This window comes from Acanthochromis polyacanthus, chromosome 3, assembly GCF_021347895.1.
Source record: "Acanthochromis polyacanthus isolate Apoly-LR-REF ecotype Palm Island chromosome 3, KAUST_Apoly_ChrSc, whole genome shotgun sequence".
Taxonomy (NCBI): domain Eukaryota; kingdom Metazoa; phylum Chordata; class Actinopteri; family Pomacentridae; genus Acanthochromis; species Acanthochromis polyacanthus.
Window position 1 is genome coordinate 2425760 of NC_067115.1, and position 11270 is coordinate 2437029.

Genomic DNA, 11270 nt, shown 5'->3' on the forward strand with positions numbered 1-11270 from the left:
AAAAATGTAGACATTTTGTTTTCCTTCACCCAGTGGGAGTTTCACTGCAGCAGGATTTACTTAGTTTTCATAAATCATGTCAGAGCACAGAGTGTGTCGACCAAAAAGAGAAAGCAGGGAGCATCAGAGCTGGACATGAGGCCAACATGAACAGACAGCAGTCCTTTGTGGGCTGCTGCTTCACTGTCAGCCTGCAGTGCTGCTCCCTCATTTGGTGGTCCCTCTTCGAACCTGGACATAAAACACACAAGTCTCAGTGGAGCTGCATAGGAGCCCGGCTGGACTGCCTCAGTCTCCACAGTTCTCATTGTGGGCTTCAGTGCAGCCTCTTGCTCTGAGCTTTATCTCGCATCGCCATAAGGAACACAAGAGAAGCAAAAAAATGGTAGAAGTAGCTCCAGCTCCAGCTCCATCTGCTTTCCAGCCAAAGCAGCCAAGAAGAAGGCTTCCAAACACAGGAAGGTGGGCCCCAGCATCAATGAGCTCATCCTAAGACTGTGGCCGCTTCCAAGGAGCAAAGAAATGTGACTGCAGGTGGTCTAAAGAAGGCTCTGGCTGCTGGAGGCTACAACGTGGACAAGAACAAGGCCCACATCAAGACTGGCATCAAGATGATGGTGACTAAGGGCGCTCTGGTCCAGATCAGTGGGTCTGGTGCCTCCAGCTCCTTCAAGATCAATAAGAAGCAGGCTCACAGCAAGGCCAAGAAGTCCACAAAGAAAGTCACTGCTAAAGCCAAGAAGTCCAATGCCAAAAAAGTTGTAGCGACCAAAAAGCCCTAGACGGCGACAGCCAAGAAGCCATCGGCCATTAAAAAGTCCCCCAAGAAGGCCAAGAAGCCTGCAGCAGCCAAGAAAGCCACTCTGCAACATTCGAACTCCTCAAAGGTTCTTTAAAGAGCTCATTAAGACTCTTTTAAAAGTCTCTTAGATTGACATTTTCCATAATCATAGTATTTTAATGAATGAAGAGTTATTTATTACAACCTTGCATTCTTTACCCTTTGTCTTTTGACTCTTTGTCAAAGTGGAAAAATGTGAATTCCACGCTCTGACTGTCCTTCTGTGGCTACATCATCTCACGTGGAGAGGTATGGATGGACCCCACTAAGCTCACAGGTGAAAAGCACTAGCTGCAACTGCACAACTGCAAGCAACTCCAACGATTTTTGGGTTTTGAAAACTTTTACCCCAATGTTGTCCCTCCAATAATAAACTGCATCCCTGTGCCTTTTTTGTCGACGACTTTTACCGGCTGAATGAAATTACGACATGAGGAACTGATCATTGGCGGTCGTTAAGCTCACACTTGAGGAGTGGAGATACTGGCTAGAGGAAGCATAACAACCTGTTATAGAATGGAGAGATCACAACAACTGTGAGTACCATTTGAGACAGCTCTCTGTGGAGGATTCCTCTGAGCAGCCAGTATCCAAATGGACCAAGACATGGTTACTTCACTCACCTGGGAAATGGAGACCCAAGTTTGCCAAGCTCAGACCCAGCAACCAGACCCAGGTAACGGACAACCAAACTCCATGTTTATACCTGACTTGTTTATTCCCAGGTTCTTCAATGGGCCCATTCCTCCTGGCTGACCTGTCACCCACAAACTTCCAGGACCCTTGGAGTCCTTCAGCAGAAATTCTGGTGGTCCTTTGCCTACCTACCTCATGTTGTATCTACTCTCAGATGTACATCACTTTGGATATAAGGGTCTGCTAAATTAAATTAGAAACAAAATAGTAATTTAAGCCCATGAGAGAGAGTCCTTCCCCCTCCACCACCCAGGATGGTGGATAATACACTGGCCTACACTGTAAGACACCTCTGGGACATTCCTGATGTCTGGGACATTCCTCGTCATCAGTGTGGCCTCCAGTATCTGGTTGACTGGAAGGTTTATGGTCCTGAGGAGTGGAGTTGGATCCCCCGGTGTCTGATCCTGGACCCTACCCTCATCTGGGATTTCAGTTACTGACATCAAGACCAGCTAGGTGGTGCCCATAAGGAGGATTACAAAAGCAATGGACTCAATGGAAAAGTTAAAAGCTGAAAAAATACCAACAGAGTGGCTTCAGCAGATCCCAGAAGAGAAGAGAAAAAACAAATGATAAAGCTCTGTATTGGAGAGGAGGAACAAAACATTTTTGGTTCTTTTCCCGATACTGTGTAGGAAAATTTAAAGGCCACACTCTGGCTTGAGAGTGTGCTCGGTGTCTGGAGACTGTCTGGAAGCAGGAAAAAGGCGAGGTAAGGTGAGTTAAAGTCAGGTAAATGAAGGGCAGGCAACTTAGGAGAGCGTAGGAAAAGACAGAGGAGAGTAATATATATTTTAATAAAACAGACCAGATCAGAATTATACAGGGAGAAACTTAGATTCAGATAGGATAATATACAAGGAATATTGTATAAGAATAGAATAGCATCGGGAAGGATAGGTGTTTAAAATGGATTCTATTTTGCTTAAGGAGAATTCCCTATGACATAATGCCTATCTGGTTGGCTCTACATTCAAACACAAACACATTATAAAGAGAAGAAGAGAAAATTCCACAACTAAGGCTAAGTGAAGTGGTGAGGCTTGTCACTTTAAAACTACAGTTCGCTTCTATAGATTTACTAATGAGTTTGACCCAACTGATGGGCAGCCTGCGCATGTGTGTGTGGAAATATCTCAGGGCATTATAGCCCACCAGAATCTTTTTCCTGAAGAATTCCTGAGGGAATGAGCTTTGCCTTAGTCTCTTCCAGACCCGACTGCATGCCTGTGTGCATCCACATGTATACATTTCCACACATGAGCGGCTGTGCGACCTAGCAGGAGGCCAGCATGAAAGGAATCTTCACCTTAGATATGCAGCTTGAGCTTTGATTGGCAGGAGATGTCATCCGTACGCCAAACTCTGTTTCCAGCGGAGTGAAGGTAAGTGAGCTGCAGGTGGGAGGAAGAAACTCTACACAATTTCAAATGAACTAGACGAATTTCAATATTATCGCAGAGTAGTGGAAAAACGTTGCTCTCTGTAGGCACACCTGCACTCGTTCTCGACAAGAAGCGGGCGTATTGGATGACAAGGACCCCGTGAATAAACAAGAACCCCGCCCACACTTGAAGAATCTGACTCTATCTGCTTCTACAGACAGAAAAATCAAGCAGTACACAATCTCTAAAATGTTGTACATGCAATTCTGTTTATGTGTGATGAGTTCAGCTCAGAGCAGAATGATGAGCAAGCCTGCGGTCATCCGTCACGCATGATGTCTACAACAGACAAGTAGCCCGAGGACGACAGAGAGCTGTGATGGAGTGGAAGGCCTCGACACAGCAGCCTGCAGACTAAACAGATGCGTGCAGTGGTTGAAGGAAATCATCTGTCATAAAAGTGAGGGAAGATTAATGTCCTTTCTAAAAAGCTCCATAAACTGCCCTGTAGCTGCTTTGGGATGCTTTGCATCCACAACGAAACACGATGGAGATTCCATTATGGCATAGGCAAATTTGTTCAAACTGGTGGTATAATGAACACAAAGGTCTACCACAACATCTTGGTGCATAATGGAATCCCTTCTCGACTGAATTTGATTGGTCATAGGTTCATATTGTCACGCCCCTCTGGCTGCAGCAAGCAGGCTCATTAACCACGCCCATCGGGTACGTCGGCGGGGTTATTGCATTCGGTGCGGTATCTGGCTGGGTAAGTATGTATGTATGTATGTATGTATGTGGCTATGTCCGGTCCGATATCTCTGCAACCGCTGAAATCAGGATAATCAAACTTGGCACTGAAGATCAGTCTAAGGTCCCCTGCTCAGTTGTGGAGTTACAGGTCAGCAGATCAAGTAGGGAGGGAGATACGTACGATGATCAAAATTGACACATATTGTATAGTTGTATAGTTGTATAGGGAGGACAGGGTTTTCGCCAGCAGAGGAAGTGGGTCTGCCCTCTACTGAGGGCTCATCTAGTTAGTTGATGGTGAACGGCTGTGCAGAGACACGCAGCCGGGAGAAATTAACAATCAGCACCGCATAAAGCCTGGCGCTCTCCACTACTCCGACGCTGCACCATTGAAGGAACCTCCCTGCTGCTCCACTTCCCCAAATACTCGTCGTTTCACCGCCTGCCGTTTATTACACCCTGGACTCAGTTTTTCCCCCCGGATTACCTTCGCTATGCCCTGTTCCTCGGACCCTGTTGCCAGTTCACAGTCATCGTTGCATTCTCCGCCGGCTCTGTCTGCTCTGCCCTTTCCCGTCCTCCATAACCCGGATAATCTGTAAGCCACCGTCCCCTCTCTTCAGTTAGTTTGTTTAGTTTTACCTCGGCCTTCGGGTACGTCCTTTGTTTAGTTAGTTCTGTTTTATTTTATAGGTTTTACCCTGGCCCTCTGGTCCTCCTTTAGTTGGTTAAATTCGGTTTAGTTTCCCCTCCTGCTTTCTTCCCTACTGCCTTGTTTAAGATGAATTTCTGTTTGATCTACCTTCTTTAATTTAATTAAATCATTATTAATTCATCTTGCTGTCTGCGCCTGCTGCATGGGTTCACACACCCCGTTGCGTGACACATATACCAAGAAGACAATGATCTCAGTCATACTTCAAAGCTGTGCAGAGACTATTTAAGCAAGAAAAAAGAATCTGGAGGACTGGAAATGATGGAATGGCCAAGTCAAAGTCCAGACTTGAATCCTGTTGAACAGATCTGGGATTTATTGAATTCAAAAATAGATCACACAAATGTTTCATCCAAAGCAATTCTCTGGGAACAGCTAGAAACTATTTGGAACTCAGTAACAGAAGAGACTGTTAAATGAAGAATGCAAACTGTTATCAGGGCCAAAAGAGGTCATGCAAAATATTAAGATTTTTGGTTAATATATATGAATTCATTAGCCTAATGAACAGCAATACAATTCTTAGTTTAAAACAAGTTTTTGACAGATTTCTAAAATATTTGTTTTCTTGTTTATACAGCTGGCCCCATAGCACTGTTATATTAGAAAATAGTGTGCGTGTATCACAGTGGTTTTAACACAGAAACAGAGGGTTACTAATGAGTTATATTACTTTAAAATCCAGAAAAGGAAGCGCATTAGCAGGGCAAATGTATCGCTCACCTCTCCAGAAGGGGTTCAAGCCTCAGTTGTGGTTCCTCCAGCTTAGTGTTCCTCTCAACACAGCTGGCTGCTGGTTCTGAGCCAGCGAGGGATCAAATCGCTGTAACTCCAACAGTGACCTCAACTGGCTGCTTGGAGGAGCAGGGGGTGAATCTCCCGGTGAAGCTGGGGTCATCCGCTAATCTCAGGGCTGAAGCCTCCACTCACAGCTCCTCTTGTTCAAGGCCAAGACTGTGAATCCTAACACAACACCACAGGAAGACTTCAGTTGGACCGTTTCTGGAGGGGAAAGGCGGCAGGAGATGATTGACAGGAAAGACTGATGAAAAAATACACTGTGATTCCATTATCGGGTGGATTCTACAGTTGCATCCTATAAGGGTGGCGTTGAGGAGGCGCTGTCTTCTGGGAGGTTTAGGGCTTTTTTTAATATGTTGCACACCAACAACAATATTTATTCTAAATTCCTTCAGAAAAACAAAGAATTGCACTCATTAATCTAAAAATAACATTCTTATCTGTCGTAGTTTGTCTGATGTCCGTGGTGTGCAGGTGGAGAAGAAACGTCCGTTGACACTGACTCGCTTAATAATAAGTTATAAGGAAGCAGGGCTGGCCGCTGACATAAACACTCTATGCCGTTGTTTATAGCCACATCCACTAGAGGGAGCCCCACCCCAATAAGTGTGTGATTCGCATTTTGTCCCTGTCTGGGATACATTTTAAAAAAAGTAAATATTTGCTGTTAATCATGTGCGTGTGTGTTTTAACCCAATTACAAGCTGTGCATGTGATTTGGTAGTTGCCCTGTGCATGTTTTGGGGCCACAAAAAAAATCTTGCTTAGGGCCACCAAAGTCCTAGGGCCGGCCCTGTAAGGAAGAACAGCATCGATCAGACAGAGAGACTGTCTGGGAGGATCCAGCCAAATGAATCTCCCCGAACAGCAAACGGAGGTCACTTTTATATGTTTTAAACAAGTGGAACCATGTCACCCCATGTGATTTGTATCAGAAGACCAAAAAACAAGAGCCTCATTGATAAACTCCACTGCAGAATCCATCGGATATTTTCCTAGACAAAGGAACTACTAATACAACACTGAGTTCTTTCAACAAGAAGATACAGTCCGTAGAGCACATGCTTAGCAACACGTCCAACATCACATGTCTCAAGTCATAAGAATCACGTGTCTAACAACACGTCTGGCCTCACAGATCAGATACTACATATCGAAAAAAACACTGGTAAATCTAAAAAACGACTCTCAGTAGACGGGCTGCATTATGGTCAGGTTGTGCATCACATCATTGTCCATCAACAATCAATACAGTAGCAGAAAGTTTGAATTTTAGTGTTTTGCTTTTTAATTAGCTAGTTAGGATGACAAATTTATTTTTTAAAAACACATTTAAGAAAACTGAATGACCAACATCAGATAATTATTCTCCAAATCTGCAGAATGGATAATAGGTTGTTTTGCAAAGCAACTCTTCCGGTATCTGAACACCTGCTCTGTTTCACCTTGATCGGTGTTTCTCTTAATGGGCTTGGAAGACAAATTGAGTTCTCTGGTCCACTGTATTGAGTCACAATGGTGGCACACCTGTGTATTTTCAATTTCCCCTGGCTCTCTGCTCCAGCAGCTCAGCGCAGGGGCAGCAGAGACAAACAATATTGGGAAGCTGCCACAGATGTGACACTGGAGAAATAATGATGCTGCTGACCAGAGCATGACAATTGGGTGTTGTTATCTGTGACTGGGTGACTATTGACTACATTAGGAGATGGATTAGTAATAGGACTGCTGAAGTAATGAGACTTCATGTGTCCTGATTTAGACGGAGGCCTTTGTAAGCAGAGGAAAGCAGGAGGTGTGTTGTCATATTGCAGTCAGCCCACACATACCAGTAGGCCTTCAAAAAATCACTGTTTTATTTTCAGGCCTATTACTTAGAGCATGTGCAATCTACATCTACACTTTTATCCACTGTCAGTTGATTAAAAAAAAGTTTTCAATTCATTTGCGAACACTTTCCATTCCCTATCAAATCAAGAGGCAGACAGGAAGTCCCATATAGGATGTCTTTGGCTACATGCATTTGGAGGTGTTTGAAGGTTGGACTAGGAGGAACCCCAGGGCAGACCCAGGACACTCTGGAGGTATTAAATCTTCCAGCTGGCAGGGAAGTCCTCAGGGATCCTGTTTGAAGAGCTCCAGGAAATTGCTTAAAAAGGTTGTCCGGGCTGCAGATTGCCTCGCTCCTGTTACACTGATCTGGGTAAGTAGTCAGGAAATGAATGGATGGATTGATGGAATTAAGACTTTGCAAATAAACAAGCACTCATGTTACTTTTATTTATTTATTTTTAGCCATTTAAGTGGATTGGTTGATTGCAATGTGTTTGTCTGCACAGGATCACAACATATACGGACTCTCTGACTGTCATCTACAGTAGATTTGCCAGCAATTAAAAGTATTCACTTGTGCTGTGAAGTATCTCAATTTTTACTCAATGGACTGGGAAAAAAATTACAGAGATGTTCATAGTTTCTGATGAATCCAGCTAACTTTTCCTACAGCACCAGAATGCTTGTTTTTTAGTGAGTTATCTTGGATTGATTGTCAAGAAATATTGAAGGTCCCTCAAGGATAAATATTTCTGCTTTTGTTTATAACGTAACTGCACAGTAACTCGTGTGACTCGGCAGATGATTGACAGGTGCTGTCTTTACCAGAAACACTAAACCATTACAGGCTACGTCCTGCTACAACTGTGCAAACACTGGCTGCATATTATTGGAGCAAAGCTCACTTGTGTTGCTGTCCGGTTCCAGATTTCAAACTGGACCAACAGGGGGCAGCCTATTGTGAACGTTTCTCTTATATTGCAAAAATAGTTCCCAAAACCTGTTTCTGGAACGATTTGAGGGGGATAAAAGCTACACAGTTGTGGAATCAGTTCTAATTTTATATCCAAAGTAATTTGTTCAAAAGTTTCCTTTCACAGAGTTTTCTAGTTTTCAGAAACTAGCCTAGATGTCAAATTTATTAAAATGAAGAATGACACCTTGTCCCTTGAAATGCCATGAGGTGGTTTCAGAATGTACTGGACAGCTGATTACACAGAAACATGTGGGAATAACATGTCCTGTGGAGATGCACCATTAGTCTTTTGACAAATTAAACAGCACTTAAAGGTGTTTGATGAAGAGATTATGATAATTTTAATGGGAAGGGACTAAAAGACTTTCTTCTGTAGCAGGTGTTTCCATCACCGTGTGATCCCTAAATAGTCAAGTCTTACACACTTATTCATGCTTACTATAGCTCCTTCTAAGTTTGGATCTTATCCTCAACTAGAATCCTAATCCTGAGCACCCCACTTTGAAAGCAAACCTTCAAATTCAGAGGGCATTCACTTTTGCCTCAGTGTTACAGCACATTGTGGAGTTTCAGCCACCCGTGTACCCTCATCTATTACAAGATTAGAGCTGCCTCCTGAAAGTCGATGCTTCAAGGCATCAATCAAAGATCGCTGACTTGATTCAGATTCTTCAAGCTGAGCATTCATTTATCACTGGGATGGCATGTGGGTAACCTGTGGGTAACAGAGGTCTAGTGTTGTGGGAAGTGAGTGACTATAGAGTGTAAAATAAAAATAATGGCACCTGCACATAGCAGCAGCCAGTGGAGAGTGCATGCAGACAGGGATCATTACGTCATTGCAATCAGCTATAAAGTGTCTAGATATGAGCTAGGAGATATATGTCTAGATCATGTCTGCTACCCTAAGAAAGAGAAAGTAATCGTTGTGTCTCTATTTGGTCCAACTCGTCGCTATACAGTAAAGTTTACCAGCTGATGAAGCATATACTGGGATCTTTGTAGTGGATGGCAGAAGCTGTGTACCTACACCAGATGGAGTCTCTTTCTAACATATATGACAGTTCTCAGTGGGTGAATAAGTGTAATGTGAGACAGTTTTAGTTTCTTCTTAAACAAGCTGCATAAAGGTATTTAAGGTGTATCTCAGTTCAGCTGGACAACTGCTGGATAAAAGCCTGAATTCTACTATTTCCAAACTGTTAGTAACAGTTCTGTTCCTAGAGGACTGCAGACCAGCAGGTCCAAAAGGTAAATCCACCTAACACATGGTTTTCTAACATGAAAGGCAGATTCTGTGAGATGAATTACTGACACAGTTTATAGATGAACAAATACTCAGATTTCTTACTCCATTCATTACAGCTCAGCATTTTTGCAGTAACTTTCCTGTAAAGTCCGTTTCTTTTTCTTTTACATAACGTAAATCAAAAGGATAAAGAGTACAAACCACAGATATGGACATTAATCAAACATGATCAGTAACACCATGCTTACCACATGCTGAAGCTGAGTGCACTGACCTGTCTACCAATTATCTGAAAGGCCGGACGCTCCACCTGTTATAAATACTGATTGATCCATAAAATGGCTCATAATACTCGATATTCAATTATAAAAGTCAATGTCTGAACTACAGTTGTACAAGTATGGCCCTTTTGATCAGGAAAATAGCTTAAGCTTGGTCTAGTTTTCTTTACAAATATAAATTCTTGCTTCCATGCATTTATCTTCTTCTATGCATATTTAAAACTGTGGATAGAAAGACATGAACACATGCTTTTCATTTCATCTGTGTCATATATTCCCCTGCCAAAACATCAGAGCCTCTGCTGACCAGCAGCTGCTTGTTTTGGCACCGTCAGACTGGTCTCTGTTCATTTGTCCTTCTTACTGTTCGCTGCGATTTTGACTGGCGAATAAAATGAGACATTCCTTTGGAAATTAAACAAACAGGTTGTATGTGATTAACACATCTCAGCAAGGGATGGTTTGTTTGCTCAGATATAATCATGCATGTCATAAAACGCCATCACTTGGATTCATCAGGAGGGAGATGACAGCTCAAGGAAGACTGGCAGCCGTAAGGGAACCAGACAAACCAATTTTCATCAATCACCTGCACAGTTTGCAGCCTTCAGTGAAAGATACACAGGGCTAACAGGTGGCAAATACAATCATTTACTGAGTACGTGTTTCAACATGTGATCCACAGTCTTCATATTCATTAAGGATTCATGATATGCTGAATGTAATTACAGAAAAACGTCTAACAAGTTACATTGAATCAAATTATTTCTCTAAAGTACGCATGTACTGCCTTTACACTTTAAGATGGAGGATCACAACTGACAATGATGTTGTTGTTGAAGCCAGTGCAAAGCTTTTTTTAGTTGCTGTTCATTTAATAGCCTGTGAGTAGTGGCTCCATGCAAACTTCTGCGATAACTTGCAGATTTTTTCTTGAAAGTCCAGCCTGTATGCTGATGCTCACATATATTTGGGTACTCGCCAGATTTGTTCATGTACCAGAGCCAGTGTAGATTTTATGTTTGCTCGCCTGTGGACACGTTCACACTTCATCCGCCCGCTGCACTCGACTGACAGTCAGGCAGCTTATGGTGCCAAGTTTGTATATTGCATTTTGGAAAAAAACTACTTGTACTGTCTCCAGGTCATTTCTGCTTTCATGAAACACCATGCCTGTTAGTTTTTAGAGTTTTATGCACGGTAAAGATAACACACAGCATCAACACAATCATCACAGCACGTAAAGACATTATTTGATTTCATAAGTTATCTGCTTTATTTAAAGGTACAGCTTAATATTTTGATGAAAATAATATTGTTTTACTCCCACTGTACAAACAGTATGTTAGTATGCACTGCGGCCTGAAAGAAGAACAACCGATTCTTGAATATTCAATAGCTTCAGACTTGGTCTTTATCCAGGGACAAAAGCTCTTGCATCTCCAGGCACTAATACTAAAAGTCATGTTCATCCATCAAACACCTCACCGTCGACCCCATGGGGACACTGGATGACAGGTCATGTGATCATCACGAGAGTTCTTTCTCTGGGGAGCCTTATTTCAAACAATTGTGAACTGAAGCCTGACCACCACTGCTGATCATGGCGTTCTGAGATTAGCGTGTACAAGGGTAAGCAATTTTCATTCTCCTGATGTCTGTCTGTATACACTGATCAGCCACAACGTTAAAACCAGCTGCTTGGTATTGTGTCTGCCTTCTAAGAGCCGGTGA

The 11270-nt window shown here is 42.8% G+C and overlaps 1 protein-coding gene across 1 annotated transcript; it reads left to right on the forward strand.

Annotated features, from left to right (window-relative positions):
• Positions 1-382: 382 nt before the first annotated feature.
• On the forward strand, positions 383-896 carry LOC110958838 (histone H1-like). Its single transcript, XM_051945896.1, is given in 3 exon segments — positions 383-415; positions 418-490; positions 493-896. Coding segments are annotated over 3 exon segments (510 nt in total).
• The last annotated feature ends 10374 nt before the right edge of the window (positions 897-11270 follow it).